Raw genomic sequence first — 26,375 nt, forward strand, 5'->3', positions numbered from 1 at the left:
ATTTTATAATAAAATGTCAAACAACACCTACAAGTTTAATAAGTACGAGTTCATAATACAAAAACCATACAAGTTTGATAACATCAAGTCTACATGTCCATAATACAAAAGTCCATCACAAATTCACAACTCACAAGTTTAACAACAACAGAAATCATAAGTTCACAATACAAACATGAAACATTAAACATAATAACAACAATAGCATTCAAACATAAAATGAAACAAGTCATGGCTTCAACATAATCTCCTGTTGTCCAGAATCTCCCTACACAATGAAAAAAATTGAGAATAAATAATGAAGTCAATTACAAGTTCAAGTTCTCATAATTAAAGTAACAAGCAGTAATATAAAATAATATAAAATATTAAAGTAACAAGTACATTCTTACCTTTTGTTTTTTCTTCAGCCCGTACTTGTTACGAAGCCAATCCCCACCACAAATAAGAGCTTCAATAGATTCCTCATTTAAGCTAGCACGATATTCATCAATGACTCTTCCCCCGGCACTAAATGTGGATTCAGATGCCACACTTGAAATAGGAACAGCTAGTATATCAGAAGCCATCTTTGATAAAACTTTAAACTTTGGACTATTATTTTTCCACCACGCCAAGGCACAAAAGGATGAAGTAGAAGAAGGAATAAAAAGATTTTCCTCAAGATAAGTCTCCAACTCTGATTTCGTAAGAGGAATTGATTGACTTTGGTAGACCATACTCAATAATTCTTGCATCCCTTTATCCATTTGTTGTCCACCATCAACCAGAGTGCTGCTTTCAACATTGACTTCACTATGTCCACTAGTAGAAGAAGCATCTTGACTATACAAGTTCACATAATCAAGATATAAATCTTCTAATGCCCTTTTCACCTTCTCCACATTCTTTTCAACATCACTTGGTGTTTTATACAATAAGGGAAAAGTTATCTTAATACCATTTAATTTCATCCTTGGATCTAAAACACATGCAATAGACATTAACAAATTACACTCCCCCCAATATTTGTCAAATTTTGCTTTCATAGGTTTTGTCATCTCACGCATGAACATGTCAAAACACTCAGCTGCATTATCAATAACCTTTTTCACCCTTTGAATTTCAGCAAGATACAAGTTAGAAGTAGGGTAATCACTACCTGAGATGACATGAGTTGCATCATTAAAAACCTCCAAAAGTTTACAAACCTTCTCAATCTTGTCCCAATCCTCAAATGATGGTGCATACTTATAATGGGGCTCTTTTTCATTGTAATCTGAAAATGCATGCTTAAATTTACTTGCAGTACACAACATCAAGAATGTGGAGTTCCATCTTGTTGGACAATCAAGAATAAGTTTCCTTTCTTTCAATCCTTTTAATTCAACAACTTCATGGAATGACTTTAGCCTTGCATCTGAAGAATTTATAAATTTCACACTTTCACGAACATTATGAATGACATCTTTAATAGTGTTAAGGCCATCTTGCACCAACAAATTCAGAATGTGAGCACAACATCTAACATGAAAAAGTTGACCATCAAGTACTAACTTACTGCTCAATGACATGTTTTCTTTCAAACTTCTAACACAAGAGTCATTGTAAGATGCATTGTCAACAGTTACTGAGAATATTTTATTCTCAATGCCCCATCCTCTCAAACACTTGAAAATAGCATTTGCTATATCTGTTCCTCGTCGAGGAGGAGGCACTTTGACAAAATTCAAAACTCTCTTCTGAAGGTTCCAACTTGCATCAACAAAATGACCTGTCACAACCATGTACTCAACTACTTGGTGACTTGACTTCCACATGTCTGTTGTAATGCTAACCTTACTCACATTATTCAAAATCCTTTTCAAAGTATTCTTTTCAGCTTCATACAATTGCAAAAAATCACTTCTTGTTGTTTTACGACTGACTCTTCTAAAATTTGGATTTGCATATTCAAAAGCCCACATGAACATGTCATCCTCTACGATGCTAAATGGTCGCTCATGCACCATAATTCCACTAGCAATAATCTCTCTCATCTTTTCATTGGAGTATTTAGCATTAGGAACAATAAAGGGATTACCACCACATTCACTAGGCGGCCGAAATTGTATCGTTGTTTGTTTATTTTCTCGAGAGATATGCAACTTCCGTTGCAGGCAAATCTCTGAGTGCCTCTTAAGATGGCTAGTGCTTGCACCCTTTCCACCAGTAGAGTATTTTTCCTTACAATACAAACACACTGCTTTCTTTGTACCATTAGCAAGTTCAATTTCTTCAAAATCATTCCATACCGGAGATGTTTTTTTCCGCTTTTTTGTTAAGATTGAATCATTATCAACCATATTGACTTCTTCAGAATTGTTACTTTCAATTGGTTGACTTGAAGAAATTGATGGAGTTGTAGTTGTAACTTGCACATTCACTTCTTCAGGAATAGATTCATTTGTATTGTTACTTGTCATCCTATATAATTTTATAATTATTCAGCCATTAAAACACATAAACAAAGTAACATCTAAGTATCTAATATTAATTATTATAAACAACTAAACTATAAACTTTATAGTAATAAACTAATTATAGTAAAAAAAAAAACTAATTATGTTTAGTTGTTTATAATAATTAATATTATAACTAATCAATTTATTAGTCTGCTTAACTAATCAATAAACTGAGTAATAATTGTTTATAGTAATAAACTAATTAAATTGCTCATTGCAGACTTGCAGTTCCTTATTAGTGTATAACTAATCAATTTATTAGTGCATAAGTGCATAACATTATTTATTTAGTTATTTATTTATTTAGTTATTTGAACTAAATAATAACTACTGTCAATTACTTTGTTGACCATATACAATCACTGTGTCCTTTAATTAGCAGATTCATTACTTGATCTTTGCTTTCAATAGGTTTATTACGTGTATGGGTTCATGCTATTGGTTTTTATTATTCTGATAATTGTCAGAGTGTGTGTGATAAATTGATAATCGTGGCCACATATTTCTGCTTAAACAACACTCAGGCCTGTGTATATTAAATAACAGTCAAGGCAGTATGCATATTACTTCAATAAACAGGTGATGAAACGCATGTCTGAGTGTCTACTTCAATAAACAATTAAACAAACAAACGTATATTTAATAAAACTAACCTCCGATCGCCGGTCGCCGGTCGCCACCAAGCAGATAGCAGAAAAGCAATCTGAGTCGTCCAACTGCGGTCGCCGCTTGTCCAACTCCGGTCGCCACCTCGCCACGTCGCCTCACCGCCCGCAGCCTCGCCGGAGTCGCGTTAGTCGATTCGAAGATTTCGATTTTTGGGGAAGAAACGAGTACAGGACAGTTTGTGTCCACAAAGCCACAAACGCAGACAGTCCTAGGGTTATCAGATATTGACTTTATACTTATATATATATATACTGGGTTATATTGTAATTATTACAAAATATTAGTTATAAAATATAATATAAAATAATTAATATTAAATATATATTTTATATATATTATATACATAAACAGGCCAGGCCTGCAGGCTCGTAGGCCAGGCTTTCACATATAAGCCTAAGCCTATTTAACTAAATAGGCTATTAACTAGGCCTAAGCCTGGCCTTTTAACTAAACAGGCCAGGCCAGGCCAGGCCCTAAACAGGCCAGGCCATAGGCCCCTGGTAGGGGCCTGGCCTATTCCCACCCCTAGCCACCATAGAAATAAATTGTTTGTCATCAATATTTTGGAGCAGTAATTCAAGCCACACACCAAAGTCATCATCCACCGTACTCTGCACAATAAATCCCGAAATATTCCACACACATTTAGAAAATTCACATTGTACTAATGAGTGCAAAATATTTTCAGAGGTTAGAGCACACAAAGGGCATGCTAAAGGTACATCTACCCTCCTATTATATAAGTTCATGGTGGTGGGTAATACTCCTCTCACAGCTCTCCATAAGAAAACTTTCCACTTGGGAGGTACTTTCAGGTTCCAAATTTTATTCCAAGATGTGAATCCATTTTGGGGTGTAGTAATGGTCCCCATTAAACTTCGATAAGCCGCTTTTACCGTATAAACTCCTCTGGGGTCCCCATGCCAATACCACATATCTTCATAGGCAGGACTAATTGGGATGGCCGAAATTTTGTCCACTTCCTCCGTATAAAATAATTCATTAAGCAAAGGTACATCCCAGGTACCCGTCGTCGGATCAATTAACCCTGAAACTGTTACTTCCCCCAGATGTGGAGGCTTCTCAGTAATAATTCTTGGCTCAGGATCATACGCCAACCATGGATCACCCCAAACCAATGTGGAATTTCCATTTCCTATTCTCCGCCTGATATTCCCTTTAATGAGTCCCTGGGCAGCCATTATACTTCTCCACGGAAAACTTGGATTATTCCCAACTGAGGCATTCAAAAAATCCGTATTTGGGTAGTACCTGGCCTTGTAAATTTTCGCCACTAGAGACTGGGGCTCTGTCAAAAATCTCCATCCCTGCTTACCCAACATAGCCATATTAAAAGCTCTCAAATCCTTGAAACCCAGGCCCCCATATTTCTTTGGTACACTCATTTTATCCCAGGCTAGCCAGTGGATTCCTCCTCCATCCCTTCCGTTCCGCCACCAGAATCTATTCATCATACGCTCCAGGTTCGTACATAGTGAGTCAGGCAACAAAAAAACACTCATAGTAAACGTGGGCATTGCCTGCGCCACTGATTTGAGTAAAACTTCTTTACCTGCTCTAGACAAAAGTTTCTTATTCCAGGAGCCTATTCTCTATCTCACCTTATCCTCCACATAAGCAAACACCGCCCGTTTATTTCTCCCTACAAACGCTGGCAGTCCCAAATACTTTCCAAAATTCTGTGCCTGGTGAACACCAAATTCTGCTGCCACTAAATTTATATCCGCTTGTTGGGTGTTCCTGCTAAAACAAATATTCGACTTATTATAATTAATCGTCTGGCCAGATAATTTCTCATAATCAGTTAGACACCGTTTTACTGCCTGGGCCTCATCAACATTTGCCTTAAAGAACAAGAGACTATCGTCCGCAAACAAAAGATGTGAGAGGGCAGGTGCTCCTCTTGCCACCCTCAGACCGTGGACATCACCCCTATCTTGAGCCTGTTGTAACAACAATGATAACCCCTCCGCACAGATAAGGAACAGATATGTTGACAAAGGATCCCCCTGCCGGAGTCCGCGAGATGGGGTCAATTGTCCTCCAGACACCCCATTAATCATAACATTGTACGAAACAGTGGTGACACACTCCATAATGAGATTAACCCAACTTCCCTGGAAACCCAGCGCCAGCAACATATTCCTCAGAAATGCCCACTCCATCTTATCATATGCTTTTGCCATATCTAACTTCAGAGCTCCCCACCCCACCTTCCCCAATTGCTTCCTATTCAGAAAATGTCCAACCTCGGCAGCTATTAGGATATTGTCTGTAATCAGCCTGCCAGGAATAAATGCACTCTGCGATACTGAAATAATATCGCCTAACAGGGGCTTCATACGGTTAGCAACTACCTTGGCAATAATCTTATAGACAACATTACTCAAAGCAATCGGGCGCAAATCCGTGACCATCTCGGGAGATTGCATTTTCGGGATAAGCACAATATTCGACTCATTAAGCCCGATAGGCAAGGACCCTGTATTCAAGCACTGCAGCACACAACTAGTCACATCCGGCCCCACAATGTCCCAGAATTTCTGATAAAAACCCGGATTCATTCCATCCGGTCCTGGAGCTTTGTCTGGAAACATAGCAAACAACGCATCTTTGACCTCCCCCGGGTCATACGGCCGATTTAGCCATTCATTATGGGTTTGAGTAACACGAGTAGGGATAGAGGCGAAAAAGTCCACTCCGTTACTCACATCAGGGTTAGCAGTAAAAATATCATCAAAATAATTCATTATAACTGCCTTCATAGCATCACCATCTACCCACCCTCCCAACTCATCCTTAAGGCGTAATATAGTATTTTTCCGTTTTCGGGCAGAAGCATACCTGTGATAGAAACGAGTGTTTGCATCTGCCCCACGAAGCCAATGCTGCTTCGCCCTCTGCCTCCAGAACACATCCTCTTGCTTCTCCAGTCGCACTAACTCAGTTTCCAGGCGGCGGAAATCTGCCAACGCCTTGGGACTCACACGACCACGACAGCTGAACTACTGTTTCTTGAGACTAGCAATCCGTTTCCCAAATTTATGGAAACGGTCACCACCCCACCTCTGGAGCTTTATACCACACCTTTCTATCCTGGCCTGCAAATCGTCCACCCCATGTCCCCATGCCTCCTCCACCACCTCCCTACATCCCTCATCCAACAACCAGGCCATCTCAAAGCGGAAATGTCGCGGACCCACACGGAATCCCCCCCCCCCCCGGCCGTATGTCCAGGAAGAGAGCCGAATGATCCGATCTCCTAGTCAGAACATTATAGACCCGGGCTCCTTCAACCACCCCTCGCCACTCATCTGTTACTACCACTCTATCCAACTTCTCCTCAATCCAATCCTCCGTCCCCTCCCCCTTCTCCCAAGTAAACTGATAACCAATCATAGGGATCTGTATCAAACCACAATCATCTAGTGTTTCACCAAAACCCCTCAACAACGATTCCGGGTGTCTGCAACGTCCCCTTTTCTCATACTGGTAAAGCAGATCATTGAAATCCCCCAAGACCATCCAAGGCAGCGTAGACCGAGAACTCAAGTGTCTCAAAAGATTCCAAGACTCCACTCTATCACCTCGATCCGGGAAACCGTAAAAACCAGTCATTCTCCAGGGCGCATAACCGTCCATTCGTATCTCCACATCCACATGGTTACGAGAGTAACCTATTAGACTCACTGTATCATTCGTTTTCCTTAACAGCGCCAACCCTCCACTACGTCCCCTATTATCCACATAGAATAACCCCTGAAACCCTAACTTCACTCGCAACCGCTCAGCATGATCTCTAGCAACTTTCGTTTCCATAAGAAAAATAAAATCAGGTTTCTTCCTGGATGCCATATCCAGCACTTCTCGAACTGTTCGTGGATCACCCAAGCCACGACAGTTCCAGCTCAAAGTACTCATTGGGATGGGCGGGTCTGGGAACCAGAACCCGCCGAGAACATGTTTTTTGAAATGTCTGCCATGGCCACATCCTCCCCAACTCTCTCCACCACTCCCTCACCCTCCCTTCCCATAAGATCCACGCTCACCCCCTCCTCCCTACGTCTTTTCGGTCCACACACTACCCCTTCCCCATCCCTCGGCCGCCCCTCCACCGTAGAACCCGCCCCAAACACCCCACCCGTAGGACCCCGCCCACTCCCCTCCTCGGCCACCTCCTCCCTCTTACCCCCAACCGGAACTAGCCACGAACTACCCACCGGCCTAGGACCGCGAGGTAATCCTGCCTTCATCTCCACCCCAAAAGGATACTGATCTAAGGTGAGAGTCGAATTCCGAGCCTGCAAACAGAACTTATATGAATGGCCAAGCAAGCCACAAAAGAAGCAAAAATTGTGTAATCTTTCATACTTGAAAGTCACCCAACACCAAGACTTATCCCGTTTCGCAAACTTCATCCTTCGGCGCAAGGGTTTATCTACCGGAATACTAACACGGATCCGATAAAAAGTTTTCCACGGGCGATCATCAAATCTCTCATCACCCTTCAGGAAACCCCCCAAAAAATTACCAACCTGCTCCTGTATGGCCATGGATGTATAGCCCATCGGGAGCCCGTAGACCTGGACCCACATATCAACCGAATCAAGCAACACATCGTTCGGCATCATCCCATCTTCCACTGGCCGGCAGACCAATGTATGGTTATCAAACGACCATGGTCCCTCATCTATCACTCGCTGCAAATCCGTCTGGTGATAGAAAACAAACATAAACAAATTCGGTTGCAACTCAGAAATCTGCACACCACACACGGGCTGCCACACGGACGCCAACACCTCTCGCATAAACTCAAGCTTCACCATCTTACGCGTCAGGAACCTTCTAACCAAAACCAACGTGCGGCCCTGCATCTCCGTCACCGGCGCAACATTCTCCCCCACCGGTACCAACATCTCTTCCTCATCGAGCAAGGAGATACCCGCATACCCCTCCACCAATTCCTCCTCAATTCCGGACTGCATCTGGTGCCCCACAGCCCCATCCCGCCGAGCAACTCCCCCCTCCTCCACCGTCGCATATACACGACGCTCCAAGCTTCCCTCTCGCGCAGCAGTTCCGCGCCCATGCATACCCGCATGAACCTGCCGTTCCATACTCCCCTCACATCGAACACTGCCCGTACATCAGTTTCCGACCCCCGCTGCCGTTCCATAGCTTCCCACCGTCGGCGTTCGCTAGAGACGAGAACAAGATCGCCGGATAAATGCTGTTGTTTCCGAAAAAAAAACCCTAGGCAAACCCTAGTAGGAAAAGAGAGAGAACTCTAGAATGAAACCCTAGAGAGAGATATTATCAATTCTCCACTGTTAATGAATTCAATTACATGGTGATTGAAATTCTTAGTTATGGAATTTGCAGGAAATAAATATTTATTGACTTGGAACCTATAAAGTGGGTTCCGGTATAATCAATCAAATATTTTATTTCACAAGTTCATTGATTGAATATTAAAATTCTATGATGCCGGTTATATCTAATCAGGAAGAGTTTTCCTCCACTTCGTGGATGGGTTTATCTGCTTGGATGAGGTGTTTTTTCCTGGATTTCTAAAAACCAAAGTTGCATTTCAGATTCAACTATGGCATATGAATTTATTGCATTGGTTTAGGCATGCAAAGAAGTTAATTGGCTAAGGAATTTATTTATTGAGATTCCGGTTTGGCTAAAACCGATGTCACTAGTTTTAGTGCATTGTGACAGCGCTACTACACTGGCCAAAGCATATAACAATAAGTTATAATGGCAAGTTAAGACACATAGGCATGAGATATAGCTATGTGCGGGAGCTCCTAAGTTATGGTGTTGTAGCACTGGACTTGGTACAGTCCCGGTTTTAACGGTTCCGTTTGCAAGAATCCTTGCAAAGGACATGGTACATCAGAAGGGATATGGAAAGCCTAATTATTTAATTACAAGTGAAGGAAAGTTCAACTCACGTCTAAGTTATTACGTTAGACCTTGAATTCAATGTAGATGAGTACTTCATTTTGTGATTGCAAGCATCAAAAGTTATAATTAAAAATTATATCCCAAGGAAAAGTGATGCTTGGTTCTGTATTGTTGTAGGGATGAGTTTTTACTCTTAACTGATCTTTTGAAAAAATGCAAGGTGCAGTGCATGATATAAAAGATTAGCCTCTGTGAGCATGAAGTGTGGCCGCTTCAAACATGTTTGGGCTTTACTTGGTACGTGCTCATTAATGGATACGGACACATGGCCTTAATAGTGTCAAGTTACAGTGAGTTGTAATGACTGTAAAACTTGTGTGTATTATATCTACGTTTATTCAAAGAGACTGCGTGATTCAAGGTTCGTCCATCACTGCAATCCGAATTTATGTACCGCATATAATACTATGTGAAAGTTCAATATCTAAGACACTTTCATTTATGCATGAGTTTTGGATTTATCTTGGTACAGTATTAATTTTACTATATAAATGGAGGAGGAATGTTAGAGATTTATATAGTAATGGAGATTAATGGTTCAGATGGACTACCATGAAAGCTTAAATAATATTTGGAGTTGTGGAGTTATAAATATTATTTTAGTTTGATAGAAAGTTAACCGGAAAATGAGTTTGCTGGAAGTCTTTGTCTATTCCCCAACATTGGGAATTATTCCCCAACATTGGAGATTATTCCCCAATATAGGGGAATTGTGTGTTTCATTTGGAAAATGATTATACAACACGTAAGCTTCCAATTTCTCAAACTTACATGCAAAAGTGTGCTAGAAAATTATAATATATATATATATATATATATATATATATATATATATATATATATATATATTTGCACAGTTATTTGCATGTGGTTCACAACCTTTCAAAGGTTCATAATTACATATATATTCATGTTGAACATGATTTATGTAATTAATATTCTCCTATGATAAATATATCATTTAAGATATATCTTATGGAAGTTAATTTTTAAATTCAAATAATTAACTTCCAGGTAACTTCTCCAAACTGGTTTATTTGCATCTATAAATATTTGGAGAATCATCTGAAAAAGAGATATGCAAAAGCAAAATTGCAGTACACTGGGATATTTCACAGTTCTACATCTCAACAGGAAATTCTCAAACAAAGCAACTTGAGAATTTCATTAATCTTCTTGTATCCCATAAGATTAAATCTTGAACCTTGTTGCTTTTATAGAGGGAGATTTAAAGTTTATAGGAAAGTGATTACACGTCTGAAGATATCAAATGATCCAGTTTTTGTTCCCTATTGTTTTCTGTATTTTGTTGTATTTCAAATGTATTACAGATTACAAGCATTTTTTCTAACACCGTGTTGAATTCTGCCCAACCTAAGCCTAATCAAAATATAATCCCTGTATGATTATTTGAAATTGCGTCGTGCTTCGCACCCAGGATAGGATTCCCGAGCTCATATGATCGGGAAGGTTATCCCAAGCACTGAGTCTCTCGCAATAAAAGATAAACACAGCCCTATCGAACCACCCGATCATGTCATAATAATACAAATGCTAGGAACCTCAAGCCACATAAGGCCATTTGGACTGCCGTTATCGTGACCAGTGCATGGAGGACACGTGAACGACATGTCGAACCCTCAACATGTGTCCCCCAGCCCTCTATATAAAGCACATTGATTACTTGAGGGGGGGAGTGAGGGGGAAGTTTTGGACTGATATAGGGGTGGAAATAGGCCAGGCCGAGCCAGGCTTTTTAAAATTAGGCCTGGGCCTGTTAGGAAAACTTAAAGCCTGGGCCTGGGCCTAGGCCTGTATGTAGGCTTTTTTTTAGGCTCAAGCCTGAGCCTACAGTAGGCCTGGCCTGGCCTGAAGCCTTTTTAAAAGCCTATTTAGTAAAAAGGCTTTTAAAAAGGCTTCAAAATAGGTTCTAAATAGGCTTTTAGTCTATTTAAATAGGCTCAAAGCCTATTTAAAGCCTACATTTTAAAGCCTTTTAAATATTATATATATATGAATATACCTATAAAAAATAATTATATTATTAAGTTACAATCAAGTGAATCAACCAATATTCATAAATGACAAAACTAAGTTCATATTTTATAATAAAATGTCAAACAACACCTACAAGTTTAATAAGTACGAGTTCATAATACAAAAACCATACAAGTTTGATAACATCAAGTCTACATGTCCATAATACAAAAGTCCATCACAAATTCACAACTCACAAGTTTAACAACAACAGAAATCATAAGTTCACAATACAAACATGAAACATTAAACATAATAACAACAATAGCATTCAAACATAAAATGAAACAAGTCATGGCTTCAACATAATCTCCTGTTGTCCAGAATCTCCCTACACAATGAAAAAAATTGAGAATAAATAATGAAGTCAATTACAAGTTCAAGTTCTCATAATTAAAGTAACAAGCAGTAATATAAAATAATATAAAATATTAAAGTAACAAGTACATTCTTACCTTTTGTTTTTTCTTCAGCCCGTACTTGTTACGAAGCCAATCCCCACCACAAATAAGAGCTTCAATAGATTCCTCATTTAAGCTAGCACGATATTCATCAATGACTCTTCCCCCGGCACTAAATGTGGATTCAGATGCCACACTTGAAATAGGAACAGCTAGTATATCAGAAGCCATCTTTGATAAAACTTTAAACTTTGGACTATTATTTTTCCACCACGCCAAGGCACAAAAGGATGAAGTAGAAGAAGGAATAAAAAGATTTTCCTCAAGATAAGTCTCCAACTCTGATTTCGTAAGAGGAATTGATTGACTTTGGTAGACCATACTCAATAATTCTTGCATCCCTTTATCCATTTGTTGTCCACCATCAACCAAAGTGCTGCTTTCAACATTGACTTCACTATGTCCACTAGTAGAAGAAGCATCTTGACTATACAAGTTCACATAATCAAGATATAAATCTTCTAATGCCCTTTTCACCTTCTCCACATTCTTTTCAACATCACTTGGTGTTTTATACAATAAGGGAAAAGTTATCTTAATACCATTTAATTTCATCCTTGGATCTAAAACACATGCAATAGACATTAACAAATTATACTCCCCCCAATATTTGTCAAATTTTGCTTTCATAGGTTTTGCCATCTCACGCATAAACATGTCAAAACACTCAGCTGCATTATCAATAACCTTTTTCACCCTTTGAATTTCAGCAAGATACAAGTTAGAAGTAGGGTAATCACTACCTGAGATGACATGAGTTGCATCATTAAAAACCTCCAAAAGTTTACAAACCTTCTCAATCTTGTCCCAATCCTCAAATGATGGTGCATACTTATAATGGGGCTCTTTTTCATTGTAATCTGAAAATGCATGCTTAAATTTACTTGCAGTACACAACATCAAGAATGTGGAGTTCCATCTTGTTGGACAATCAAGAATAAGTTTCCTTTCTTTCAATCCTTTTAATTCAACAACTTCATGGAATGACTTTAGCCTTGCATCTGAAGAATTTATAAATTTCACACTTTCACGAACATTATGAATGACATCTTTAATAGTGTTAAGGCCATCTTGCACCAACAAATTCAGAATGTGAGCACAACATCTAACATGAAAAAGTTGACCATCAAGTACTAACTTACTGCTCAATGACATGTTTTCTTTCAAACTTCTAACACAAGAGTCATTGTAAGATGCATTGTCAACAGTTACTGAGAATATTTTATTCTCAATGCCCCATCCTCTCAAACACTTGAAAATAGCATTTGCTATATCTGTTCCTCGTCGAGGAGGAGGCACTTTGACAAAATTCAAAACTCTCTTCTGAAGGTTCCAACTTGCATCAACAAAATGACCTGTCACAACCATGTACTCAACTACTTGGTGACTTGACTTCCACATGTCTGTTGTAATGCTAACCTTACTCACATTATTCAAAATCCTTTTCAAAGTATTCTTTTCAGCTTCATACAATTGCAAAAAATCACTTCTTGTTGTTTTACGACTGACTCTTCTAAAATTTGGATTTGCATATTCAAAAGCCCACATGAACATGTCATCCTCTACGATGCTAAATGGTCGCTCATGCACCATAATTCCACTAGCAATAATCTCTCTCATCTTTTCATTGGAGTATTTAGCATTAGGAACAATAAAGGGATTACCACCACATTCACTAGGCGGCCGAAATTGTATCGTTGTTTGTTTATTTTCTCGAGAGATATGCAACTTCCGTTGCAGGCAAATCTCTGAGTGCCTCTTAAGATGGCTAGTGCTTGCACCCTTTCCACCAGTAGAGTATTTTTCCTTACAATACAAACACACTGCTTTCTTTGTACCATTAGCAAGTTCAATTTCTTCAAAATCATTCCATACCGGAGATGTTTTTTTCCGCTTTTTTGTTAAGATTGAATCATTATCAACCATATTGACTTCTTCAGAATTGTTACTTTCAATTGGTTGACTTGAAGAAATTGATGGAGTTGTAGTTGTAACTTGCACATTCACTTCTTCAGGAATAGATTCATTTGTATTGTTACTTGTCATCCTATATAATTTTATAATTATTCAGCCATTAAAACACATAAACAAAGTAACATCTAAGTATCTAATATTAATTATTATAAACAACTAAACTATAAACTTTATAGTAATAAACTAATTATAGTAAAAAAAAAAACTAATTATGTTTAGTTGTTTATAATAATTAATATTATAACTAATCAATTTATTAGTCTGCTTAACTAATCAATAAACTGAGTAATAATTGTTTATAGTAATAAACTAATTAAATTGCTCATTGCAGACTTGCAGTTCCTTATTAGTGTATAACTAATCAATTTATTAGTGCATAAGTGCATAACATTATTTATTTAGTTATTTATTTATTTAGTTATTTGAACTAAATAATAACTACTGTCAATTACTTTGTTGACCATATACAATCACTGTGTCCTTTAATTAGCAGATTCATTACTTGATCTTTGCTTTCAATAGGTTTATTACGTGTATGGGTTCATGCTATTGGTTTTTATTATTCTGATAATTGTCAGAGTGTGTGTGATAAATTGATAATCGTGGCCACATATTTCTGCTTAAACAACACTCAGGCCTGTGTATATTAAATAACAGTCAAGGCAGTATGCATATTACTTCAATAAACAGGTGATGAAACGCATGTCTGAGTGTCTACTTCAATAAACAATTAAACAAACAAACGTATATTTAATAAAACTAACCTCCGATCGCCGGTCGCCACCAAGCAGATAGCAGAAAAGCAGTCTGAGTCGTCCAACTGCGGTCGCCGCTTGTCCAACTCCGGTCGCCACCTCGCCACGCCGCCTCACCGCCCGCAGCCTCGCCGGAGTCGCGTTAGTCGATTCGAAGATTTCGATTTTTGGGGAAGAAACGAGTACAGGACAGTTTGTGTCCACAAAGCCACAAACGCAGACAGTCCTAGGGTTATCAGATATTGACTTTATACTTATATATATATATACTGGGTTATATTGTAATTATTACAAAATATTAGTTATAAAATATAATATAAAATAATTAATATTAAATATATATTTTATATATATTATATACATAAACAGGCCAGGCCTGCAGGCTCGTAGGCCAGGCTTTCACATATAAGCCTAAGCTTATTTAACTAAATAGGCTATTAACTAGGCCTAAGCCTGGCCTTTTAACTAAACAGGCCAGGCCAGGCCAGGCCCTAAACAGGCCAGGCCATAGGCCCCTGGTAGGGGCCTGACCTATTCCCACCCCTAGACTTATATAAGATAACTTAGCTCGGGAACGTTCTCTGACAACATACTCAACTACCCGAAAGTCCGAGACTATACATAGTGAACGATTACAGCTCACATCAATGAGGATTGTATAACCCTTATTTAAGTGTTAAAATCTTGAAATCAGAACTCCTAATAATAGAATATATTAGTGAGTTATAAAACTTAATAATTCCTCAAAAATATAACGAAAAGTGCAATTGAAAATATGAAGCAGTGATTAAATATATTTGTCTTATTCGAATAAATTGAGCAAGTAGAGAGACAAATTGTGCGCTAAAAGAAGTTGACGTCCATAGACTTTTTCCACAAGATTGAGATGCGATCTTTCGTAGAAAAAGGAAGTTGAGGTTGATGATTTGATTATCTTTAACCAGGCCAGCAAGCATGCTTTTAAACCCAAAATACGCAACTTGAGAAAAAGACGCCCACGAATATAATAGTACGTCTTAATTATTATAACATACAACATAGTCTACCTTTAAGATAAATCACTTAAATATATTAAAGATACGTGTATTACAAATAATGTATTTTTAAATAATGCATCTTCAGGACACAAATACTCTATCTTCAATATATTAAAAATGTACCTTATGTCAGTAATCCATCTTACATGGTGGACCATGGTCCATGATATAATGATTGCGCAGGCGAATAAGCTGGAAAAATAAAAAATCGCACTTTTAATCCACCAATTATTAGCATATATGCAATGTAGTCCCTGGTTTCCAATTTGAGCAGATTCGTTCGCTCAATTATTTCAATCGTAGCCAATTTAATCCTTTTGTGAAATTTTCTTTAACAACTGTTTAAAACTGGGTATTTTTAGGAATTTCATGCCCACTAATTATTTCCCCCCACCATTTACTACACTAAAATCTTCTACCCTAACCCTTGCGGAACACTAACACCATACACATTCCCCTACCAAAGGATCATGCCGTTGCAACGCTGCGTTCGGAACTGTTGTTGGGTCTGTTGTCAGAGTTCTATTACATGTATTCCAAAATTTTATACCTGACGCCATATCAATAATTTGCCTGTTTTACACTTGACGTGACTGCTAATTAATTTGTAACGATTGGATTAGATTAGCACATAAGTAGTACGTGGACTGTGGGCGGATAAAAGAATTGGAATCTACCCTGAAGCTCCCTGTATTGTTTAAAGCAAATTTATTTATTTATCGCAATCAAGAGAATCTTTTTCTTTCAAAAGATTAAATCTTCAACTCACGGTGTGATGACGATCTGCTTACTTTGAGCATAATTCTCACACTGTTATTGTCGAAATTCAAATTTTAATATCTTCTTCTAAATACTGCTTATTAAACCAGTGAGTTAAGTCCGTACGAGCGCAATCAAATCAAAAGATCGAGTCTAAAAGAGTAAAAGGTAACCCTTATAATTTGATCATTGGAGATAAAGTGCAACATCAAGAGGACCTCTATTACTTCTAAAAAAACACATTATACAATTTTGTAAACCACAAACTATCAGAAACTGTTTCTTAATTTGATTAATGAAACTTATATTCAAATTATCTACGAATTTATTTTTTATAATATTTAGTTTTGATATATAAAGTTTATATATTTAGAAACCACATTAAAATACTAAAAGAAAAACTTATATATAATGTGTTGAATTGTAATATCGTGTCTTTGCAAAGCTGTGCGTTATTATTTGCATGTTGTACTCTTCTCTTAGTATATATCTTTGACAAAACATAAACTATAAATTTGTAAAGCACACCATTATAACTCGTATAAAATTTCCCTTAAATCAAACTCATTTAGCGGAATGATAAAGACTACATCAATTTAACCCGGCATTATACTTTTTTAATTGCTAGAGATAATAATTCTAATTAGTATAATTGCTTCGCTCTGTCGGGCCGGGGTGTGGGGGGCCCTTAGGGTTGGGGTTCAGCCTTTTGGAATAATTAGTATAATTGCTTTAGTTGGAATCCAATCATTATAATTTTTTTTAAAAATTCACTATAAATTATGATTAAGCACTTGATTACAGCCAAGTGAGAGTGTAACGGCTCAACATCCCTCTAATAATTTAATAAACATTATTATTATTATTATTATTATTATTATTATTATTATTATTATTATTATTATTATTATTATATTGTTTTGTGTGAAGTTGTGAATTGTGAACAACTGTGAAGCAATGAGATTTAATAGATTACAACTGTTTAAGTTCATATATTTAAGACTGTTGGTATTTAAAATTATGATAAATGCTATTTTCCCCAATCGTATGTACCAAATTGGCAAATCTATAGACTATAATTATCACAATGATGCAACAATTTTGTACATCCTGTTGTTGATGTAATGTGCTGCCATTTGGGCAACAGAAATGGCCCTTGTTATGTAATGTACAAAACTTGGTCAGGGAAGTACATTTTTCAAATATTAGTTGGTAAATCGTATCACATATTAATCAAATCAAGTCCCATCATTTCTGATAAAATTTGTTACAAAAGATTTAGCATCCTCATCATCAGTTGTGTTTTTTTTTTTTTTCAATTTTTTATGGGTCACAACATTCATCCCATCATCCACTATCTCACTCAATCACAAAAATCATTCTTTCCATTTATTTTAAGTTTTTTTTTCTCAATATTTTGTAGAGCCACGCTATTTTACTATATTATATTTTAATGATTTTTTTATTTATTATCATTCCAAAAATTATAAGTGTAATTGTAATCATAATTATAAAATTGATCCAATGTTATTGATAATTATAAATTTAATAATATAATTATTGATAATTATGAAAATTTAATTGAATTGATAATTATAAATTTAATATAAAAAATAAAAATAAAATAAAAATAAAAAATAAATTTAATAATTGAGTATGTTAAATTAATTTTTTTTTTTAAAATAAACAACATCAAACTGGCCGTTGCAACGGAGTCAACAACGCCCCCACTAAGGCTCAATCTCATGACCTCCCACATAAAAGAGGTCATTACATGCTATCTGAACACAAGGTGCTTGGCAAACTGCACTGAACTTAGTATGTCTTGTGTTTCGAAAAGATTAGATTTTGCATTTAGTAAATACAATTAATTTTTCTTGATAATCTTTTATATTCTAATTAGATTTTAAAATTGATATCATAATAACTAAAACTGAAATGTTTTGTTGACAATAGACCAATGATGCATGTATTTCGCATCAAATAAGTCATAAATGAGAAACAATGGGGTGTTTGGTAAATAGCTGTTAACTGATTGGGTTAATGAGTTTGACTAGTTGATAGCATTAGCTGATTGTAGAAAAGTGTTTGGTAAATTAGTTGTTAGCTGATAGCGGATTACATGCAAAACGACTTTTTTGTATTTTAGCATTTTGGAGCAATAAAACTGTTACAAAAAGCTAAGTAATCAAACACTTATATTGGCTATTTAACAAAGTCAAACAACCTAATAGTGGTCAAATAAATCAAAATTAACTGATGATAAGTTAACTATGTTACCAAACAGGGCTAACATAGTTCGCCAAACTCTTTTTTTTTTTTTTTTTTTTTTTTTAAACTAAACAAAATGTGGCAATGTTACAATTGTCCGTGACTATTGTAGTATTTAACATTTAACAAATACTATACACATGTAATTCAATTATTTAACTTTAATTTCTTGCCTCAACATTTAATTTAACTTCCTCTCTTATAAACTCTTGTAATTGAATGAACTTATGATTAATCCTCTTTATTAAACCGTTGAACGATATAAATTTTAACAGACAACTATTTGTAACAAACAAATTAAAGTCAAGAATGCAATGACACAAAATTAAAAGAATAAGATAAAACGTGACAATGTTACAATTGTCGATAACTAAAATTTGAATTTGCTCCCAATGAATATAATGTTTTATTATCATGTTAAAAAGTAAACATGAGAGTTGATAAGGGAAAATAGCATTATTCATTGGATAGCTATTCATTTCCTACTTTGTACATTTTTGTCCCCATTCCATAGTATTTAACACCCAAATGTCATTTTGAATCAAGCAAATCAATATTGATTGGATAGTTCCAAATTTAACGAAATATAGCAAAATTCTACACTTAACTTGTACGTGACAAACACATACATGTCAAATATGTAATAAGTCAGACAAAATATAGCCGCAACTAGAGAGTATTATTCATATAACTAATGGGTGTAATAAATTAAATTAAATGTGTGAGATATGAGGCTTCTACGTAGCTGTGGTTGAGATTGAGAGCGGTTAAAGTAGTCAAGTTAGGCCAATAGCCCACAGAAACTTGAAAAGTAAGATGGTAAAATGCTAAAATATAAGTCAAGCTCGACAACTCTCATGCAAGTCCAAATCTTCGACCTATATATCCTAGTAGTTTCCTTTGCTCAAACGTGGTTTTAATTACATAGTACTAGTATATATACCACGTGTTTTGTAAGGAAAATGAAATGTCGCTTGTACGGGTTTAGTTCACTGGTTCAGTGGGTAGTATTTTGGAGAAGAGAACAAGTTTTGAACCTCGACAGTGACAGTGTAGTAATTATGTCCAAAGTAAGCAGATCTCTTGTGCGCACTGACATTTAGTCATGTCTGCTGAGCCATTGAGTCATCGTGCATGATTTAAATTCTCTCAAATGCTTTATCGAACCCTTGTGGTTGGAGATTAAACTTTTGAGAGAATAAGAAAGAAAATGAAATGCCCCACATAAATTAGTTGGTGCATGTAACAGGGCGTTTGGTTGAAGGGGGGAATTGCGTAGGAAAGAAATTGCAATTCCATGGGAGATGAATTACTGGGAATAAAGTGAGAATTTAAATTCCAGTGTTTGGTTTACAGGATTAGAATTACTGAGAATTTCAATTTCAATGTTTGGTATACATGGGAATTGAAAGGAATAAGGAGTATAAAGTTCAAAATGTCCATTATTGTTGTGGTATTAATTTTAGGTTAAAAAAAGAGAGATAATTTTGTCTCATCACTAAATTTTTTCTTCTTAAAATCCTAAGAGGGACATGAGATTTTAATTCCATGAAAATGGGAGAATTGCAATTGCATGGAATTGCAATTCCTTCCAACCAAACTAAGGAATTTTATGACCTTTAGAATAAGGTAAAAAGAGAATTTAAATTCCCTCCAACCAAACGCCCTGTAAATGTAATTGTTTCAACATAAATTAGATAATTAATATGAGAAAAATAAAACAAAAATGAGGGTAATAAAAATTGGTGTGTCAATTCGGGTTACGTCAACGTTTTTGTCTATTTTTTCTTATGCTAATAAATGTATAAATTGTTATTCAAATGTTATACAATAATGCATTCTTATTCGACAAAATTACGCTTACGGAATTTTTGTTTGACATAATTAGTTAATTCCATTTTTAGTCCTAGACTTATAAGTAGCAGCTCACTTTTAATTCTTTTTGTATCAGAACATCCACATTTGGTTCTAGTATTATTGTGGTATGACCATTTTTTGTCATTCTTTAACGAAATCGTTAAATGCAAAGACATATCGGTTATTTTTATACAAAATGAGTTGACCCCATTATATTTTATGTTTATTTTTTTGAAAAAATCTGTATTTGAAGACTGAAATGTCTTTGTATTTCATGGTGTTAAAATTGTTTTGTTGATAGAGGACCAAAAATAATGGTCATGCCACAATATAATATACTAGGATCAAATGTGAATTTCTGATAAAAAAAATACTAAAAGTAGACTGTCACCTATAAATCTAAGACTAAAAATAGAATTAACTCTTCACATAATTAACATTACATTGTTATAACTTCGTTGATATTTAATGATTTTTAATATTGATGACTAAATAAATAAAAGTATAATGTACCGTTATAACTCTCAAATATAGTGTAAAGATTATAAATAAACATTTTCTTTATATGGTTCTACACCAATCGTTGTATAACTTTGTACATTATATGTAACTAAATAATCTTAATTACCTTTTTTTACAATATAAATAGAAATATTACGATAATATTTAATTATTTCAATATAATAGAGATTCTATCACTTCTAGTATTTATTTATTATTTATTTTTTACTATTATGTCTCTATCATTATACATTACAATTTCTGCTATACAACAATGACTTGCCATTATTGATAAAGAGTAGCTTCTGGGTGGATTCCAATCAAGCAATGATGTAACACTAATTTACCGGTACGCTAATCCGATCAAATAGTTCAGACATAAGCAGTGGCGTCATCAATTTTAAAAAATCGGTGCAACTCCACGTACTTGAAAGTAACATTTTGATTGTCACATTTTATTTTGTTTTGTTTTGTTTTTTTTTTTTTTTAAGAAACAAATTCATACGAAAGATCATAACAGAGGGAATTACAGATAAAGTTAGAAAGTTAAATAACCATTTCTTAAGATTTGCATTAGAAATGGAGTTCCGAGCTAATAAATGAGCAACTCAATTCGCAGAAGGTTTAACAAAAGAGATTGCAACATTAGTAAATTGACTCAGTAAATCTTTAACATCAAGGATAATAAAATCGAAAGAAGATGCCTGGCTTGACGACTCTCGTAATTGAGGGATTGAACCACAGTTAGGACATCGAATTCCACTTGAACTTAATCATAGTTCAGTCTTTTGAGCGAGCTAAGAGTCTCTCGAATAACCAAAACCTCTGCTTCCTAGCTTGGGAGGGCAAAGCCCAGTCCTTGAGATGCTGGAGGCTACTACAAGTCTACCTAGGTCACAATTTATTTTTATGCTTTGAAAAATCATATTTATGGTTTGACTTAATTAACTATAAGCAATTTAAGTTGATTTATTTTATTGTCATTTTTTGTGCATTAGGATCATAGAGTGAACTTCACGCATAATTCATATTTATATTCAAATAGTGATTGCATAATTCATATTCAAATTCAAATAGTGATGGCAGACTTTTTTATAAATCAAAAAACATATCTCTAATAAGTAGAAAAATAAAAGTTTACAAGCATAATGTATTTAACTTGGAATAAATAAATATTCTTAATCATATTTTTAAGCTTCGAAAATTAAAACTTAAATAAAAACCTTGATTTAAAGAACACCTCTCTCTCCTTTTTTTTTTTTTTAAAAAAAAAATGGATGATGAGAGAAAACTTGCAATTATACTTGAAAATATAATGTACACTTGAAAATTTTAATTACTCTTGTATAATACTTCACAAATTACATAGGAGAGCTAAACCACACAAGAAAGATCTTTTGTGACAAAGCACGGAGTGTTTGGCAAAAAAAAAAAAAAAATGCCTCTCTTGAATTAATTAATGACATCATTTTAGCTATGTAGCATGGAAACTGGAAACATAAAAATGAGAAAACAAGAAAATGGAAATTTCATATATATATATATATATATATATATATATATATATAGGGTTGAGTTCAAATGAGCACAACAATATATAGAGGACTGTGCGGACAAATAATTGGCACATAATAAATTAATATCAGGCACACAAGAATACATGTAAACATCAGGTTTCGAACCGAGGCTCTATTACAGGCTAATGACACACACGTCTGTCCTCACAGTCCTCTATAATATAATTGTCCTCATTTGAATTCAAATATATATATATATATATATATATATATATATATATATATATATATATATATACTAATGATCAAATGAAAATTTCTCTTTTCGTGATGAGAACCTACAAATCAACATGAATATACACAATCGTCAACATAAATACACACAAACTATTTCAGAATAGATTATGCATATTATACATTAGAATCTGAAATTATATGTATTTGTGTACAAGTTTGCAGTTATCACAACTTTGTTGTTTTATCAAAGTAGTTTTAGATTATGTGGAGCATTTTCTTAATTTCTTCCCCACCATTTTGCGAATGCTTAAGCATAGAGAAAACCAAGTCTGCTGCTTATTGAAAGTAGTGCATTTTTATTTTATTTTATTTTTTTTCGCATTTGTTGGAAGAATGGATAACAAGTTTGTTAGGGGGAGGGGTTAAAATGTTTGAATCGCCACACTAACACTTTTAGTCAATACAAATTTATCTTCACTAATATTCAAATACGTTTTTTTGAAGGTACATATCTTCAAAATGGTTTTTTTGGGTTGAAAAATATTTTATTTGGGTTATAATTTAAAAAAATGATTTGAAAATACTGAAACTAGTTTTTGAATTTTTTATTAGTTATGAAACTTGGAATTTTTTTTCAAAAACTTTTAATCAATTACGAACCAACACAAAAATGTTTCTTAACAAATTTTGACATGTTAAAAGACAAAAACAAAAACAAAAACAAAAGGTCTATCACCATAGAGTTTACGTGCAATATACCATATTAAAATATTACGGAGTAATATTTACGAGATCTTCAAAACTTGTTAATATTTGATTTATACTTTTAAAAAATCTTGATCACCACAATTCTTTAATTTGTTTGTTGTTTCTTCCTTCTAAAATATCATTATCTTCTTTGTAATTTGTAAACTAAGAATTAGGGAGTAGTAATTGTGTATTACAATTGCATTATTCAATGTGAGATAAATATTTTCTTTTTGATAAATAGTATTGTTATCATTCGTAATGGAATGAATAGGATTTATTTATTTATTTTTTTAGTACTACTGACTCTATTACAATATAATATGCAGCACAAAGAGTCAATACTCCATTCTCCTCCCATTTGGGAGAAGAGTCAATATCAATAAGAGAGCCATTTGCGTCACTAGACCACTAGATCAAAAATTTATTTTAAGTTGAAAGTTGCACTAAACATGAGAATAATTTTCTCCATCTTTTAAATCATATAAATGCAATTTGAAAGTTAAATTAATCTCCAAATTTATAAGGAAAAATGATGTGAAACAAAATCGTTTCTCATCATTCTTCACAAAAGATTCAGGGCAAAGAGAATATACATTGAACTGAATCCAAAGATTCAAAAAATCCCTTTCTATATCTACAACAGAACTCCCTATCCTATAAATTTCACTTTTTCACTTTTTTCAAACACTTTTTTATTGTTGCAATTTCAATTCAATATCCCGTACAAACGGGTGCTGTAACAGTTGCTGTGCGCTCCACCGTTCACCGGATTCCTTCTGCAAACACCGATCAATGAAATCCCTGAACTCGCCGGAAGATTCCTCCGGCAAGCTCGGCGGCTCCCCGAAGCATATGGCGCACATTAGCGTCGCCCAGTCGGGCCTCTGCTCCGGCGGCAGCAGGGGAAAGTGGCCCATGTAGAGCTCCATTAGAGTGAGCCCCAAGCTCCAGACGTCGCCGGCGTAAACGTCGTAGTTTGCGCCGTAGGTTTCCGGATCGAACCTCTCCGGGCTCATGTAAGCGCAGGTTCCGACATAGGAGTTGCAGGAGTCCAGCGTCCGGCACATCATCTTGCTCACCCCGAAATCGGCGATTTTCACCTCGCCGTCCTGGTTTACCAGTAGGTTTGAGGGCTTCAGATCCCGGTGAATGATCTTGTGGGAGTGGAGGTAATCCAGGCCGAGAAGCACTTGCTTCGCGATTCTCGCCAGCGAGGTTTCCGCGGCGGCGGAGGCGGAGGAGGATTTCTCGAATTTCTCGGATTTCTTCAGGAAGCTATCTAGGGTTCCGGCGTCCATGTACTCCATCAAAATCGCGATGTCTCCGCCGGGCATCTCGACGGTCCCGTGGCACTTGATCACGTGCGGCGAGTCCGTGCAGCGGAGGATCGAGATCTCGCGGTGGATCTGGCGGCGCACGGCGGGGTCGCTGTCGCCGTGCACCACTTTCAAGGCGTACGCCGTCGCCGTCCGCTTGTGTCTCACCTCGTACACAGTCCCCCCGTTGCCGTGCCCCAGCACCTGCAGCTTCTCGAAGTCCGATATCGCGAAGGAGGCGGCGGCGGCGGCGGACGACGACTGGCCGACGACGGCGGCGAAGGGGAAACGCGGGCGGCGCTCGGAGGGTTCCGGCAGAGGGAGGCGGAGGTTGATCTGGCGGCGCTCTCGCACGAGTGCCATTTGAAACACGTGAGCCGAGGGAGAGATAATCGGAGAAGAAAGCGGAGAGGTTTATATAAGTGGAAGAAGAGAGCTCATAGGAGGAAGGTGAGAGGATAGCGGGAACGATAGCGTGGGACCCATAAAGTGTATGTGAAGTGGATATTTACGTCGACGTTTTTGTCTCACTCTGGAATTTCGATTACTTTTATAAGTTTTATTTAAGAAAAATTAGCTCATAACAACTATATCTATATGGATAAATAGAAATCTTTTCCCACTCATCATAAGAAAAGACTTTTATATTTGTAATTGTCTTTTTCCACTCATCATAGGAAAAGATTTTTACTTTAAAATTTGAAATTACTTTCTATGTTAAAATTAGGGCTGGGCACTTCGGTTTTCGGTTTGGTTTTTTCGGTTTCGGTTTCGGTTTCGGTTTTTCGGTTTTAGAAAAAGTTGAACCATTCGGTTTAACATTGTAGTTCGGTTTGGTTTCGGTTTGGTTTCAATCGGTTTGGTTTCGGTTCGGATTTAATTCGGTTCGGTCTTCGGTTCGGTTTAAGACTTTACGAGAATTACATTCATCAAATTTCAACATTTCATAATTTTCCAAACATACTACCAATTACCAAACAATACCTATTCACATAATCCACATCTAAAATATAAACGTTATATAACAAAATAAAAATTTAAAGTTTAAACATACTACTAAATAGTAAATACTAACATCCCATACTAATAGCAATCTAATTACCAAAACATCACATACTTAGAAATTAGAATCCAAAGTTCAAAGTTCAAACATTACAAACATGAATCAATAACTCAAATCCAAAGTCTAATATCTAAATAAAGGATACCAACATAACAATTCAAAAACAATCAACATAACAAAACGAATTCCAAACTCATAGGTTGTTAAGTTGTTCATCCATCATCACGGTCACAGATCAATATGACGTTGCCCTATTGATTTGCGAATCTCTGTACAACAAAACAAAAGGTTCAAAAACAAGTTAAAATAATAAAATATTGAAGCATAAACTAATATAGTATATACTATACATAAATTCATAAAAAAATATAAAATTGTAACTTACCTTCTGCAAGCATATCCATAAACTGAGTTTCTTCCAATATTTGAGCGAGGCTTACTGTTGAATCAGATTGGAGTGAAGACCGTAACCAATCTTGTGTCAAAATCAATGCCTCTACCATATACGGTGTCAAAGAACTCCGATATTGGTCTAAAATACGGCCCGAAGTGCTAAAAGCAGACTCTGATGCAACACTAGAAACTGGCATTGCAAGAACATCACGTGCCATTTGTGACAAGATTGGGAATTTCATACTTTCTTTCCTCCACCATGACAAAATATCAAATTGCATACCCAATCTATTAGGAGTTG

At 35.8% G+C, this 26,375-nt stretch overlaps 4 protein-coding genes across 4 annotated transcripts; all 4 read right to left on the reverse strand.

Annotated features, from left to right (window-relative positions):
* Positions 1–97: 97 nt before the first annotated feature.
* LOC109163147 (zinc finger BED domain-containing protein RICESLEEPER 2-like) lies at positions 98–995 on the reverse strand. The gene is made up of 2 exons (XM_019311891.1): positions 393–995; positions 98–268 (listed from the first exon to the last, which is right to left on the reverse strand). The coding sequence occupies exons 1-2, from the start codon at positions 981–983 to the stop codon at positions 230–232; spliced, it is 630 nt and encodes a 209-aa protein (XP_019167436.1). The 5' UTR covers positions 984–995; the 3' UTR covers positions 98–229.
* A 10,348-nt stretch (positions 996–11,343) lies between these two features.
* LOC109163146 (zinc finger BED domain-containing protein RICESLEEPER 2-like) lies at positions 11,344–12,233 on the reverse strand. The gene is made up of 2 exons (XM_019311890.1): positions 11,639–12,233; positions 11,344–11,514 (listed from the first exon to the last, which is right to left on the reverse strand). Exons 1-2 carry the CDS (start codon positions 12,227–12,229, stop codon positions 11,476–11,478), a joined length of 630 nt encoding a protein of 209 aa, XP_019167435.1. The 5' UTR covers positions 12,230–12,233; the 3' UTR covers positions 11,344–11,475.
* A 90-nt stretch (positions 12,234–12,323) lies between these two features.
* Positions 12,324–13,690, reverse strand: LOC109163024 (zinc finger BED domain-containing protein RICESLEEPER 2-like). The gene is made up of 2 exons (XM_019311746.1): positions 12,437–13,690; positions 12,324–12,341 (listed from the first exon to the last, which is right to left on the reverse strand). The coding sequence occupies exons 1-2, from the start codon at positions 13,688–13,690 to the stop codon at positions 12,324–12,326; spliced, it is 1,272 nt and encodes a 423-aa protein (XP_019167291.1).
* Positions 13,691–23,823: 10,133 nt separating this feature from the next.
* On the reverse strand, positions 23,824–25,052 carry LOC109163145 (mitogen-activated protein kinase kinase 9-like). Its single transcript, XM_019311889.1, has one exon. The coding sequence runs from the start codon at positions 24,979–24,981 to the stop codon at positions 23,995–23,997; it is 987 nt and encodes a 328-aa protein (XP_019167434.1). The 5' UTR covers positions 24,982–25,052; the 3' UTR covers positions 23,824–23,994.
* Positions 25,053–26,375: the final 1,323 nt, after the last annotated feature.

This window comes from Ipomoea nil, unplaced genomic scaffold (assembly GCF_001879475.1).
Source record: "Ipomoea nil cultivar Tokyo-kokei standard unplaced genomic scaffold, Asagao_1.1 scaffold2975, whole genome shotgun sequence".
NCBI classification, from domain to species: Eukaryota; Viridiplantae; Streptophyta; class Magnoliopsida; order Solanales; family Convolvulaceae; genus Ipomoea; species Ipomoea nil.

What these genes read in the sequence shown, in the direction of transcription:
- LOC109163147 (XM_019311891.1), bottom strand. Translation starts at nt 983, where the DNA reads ATGTCTATTGCATGTGTTTTAGATCCAAGGATGAAATTAAATGGTATT. An exon ending in GGCTGAAGAAAAAACAAAAG is followed by an intron (nt 269 to 392) that starts GTAAGAATGTAC and finishes TTCATTGTGTAG; the next exon opens with GGAGATTCTGGACAACAGGA.
- LOC109163146 (XM_019311890.1), bottom strand. Translation starts at nt 12,229, where the DNA reads ATGTCTATTGCATGTGTTTTAGATCCAAGGATGAAATTAAATGGTATT. An exon ending in GGCTGAAGAAAAAACAAAAG is followed by an intron (nt 11,515 to 11,638) that starts GTAAGAATGTAC and finishes TTCATTGTGTAG; the next exon opens with GGAGATTCTGGACAACAGGA.
- LOC109163024 (XM_019311746.1), bottom strand. Translation starts at nt 13,690, where the DNA reads ATGACAAGTAACAATACAAATGAATCTATTCCTGAAGAAGTGAATGTG.
- LOC109163145 (XM_019311889.1), bottom strand. Translation starts at nt 24,981, where the DNA reads ATGGCACTCGTGCGAGAGCGCCGCCAGATCAACCTCCGCCTCCCTCTG.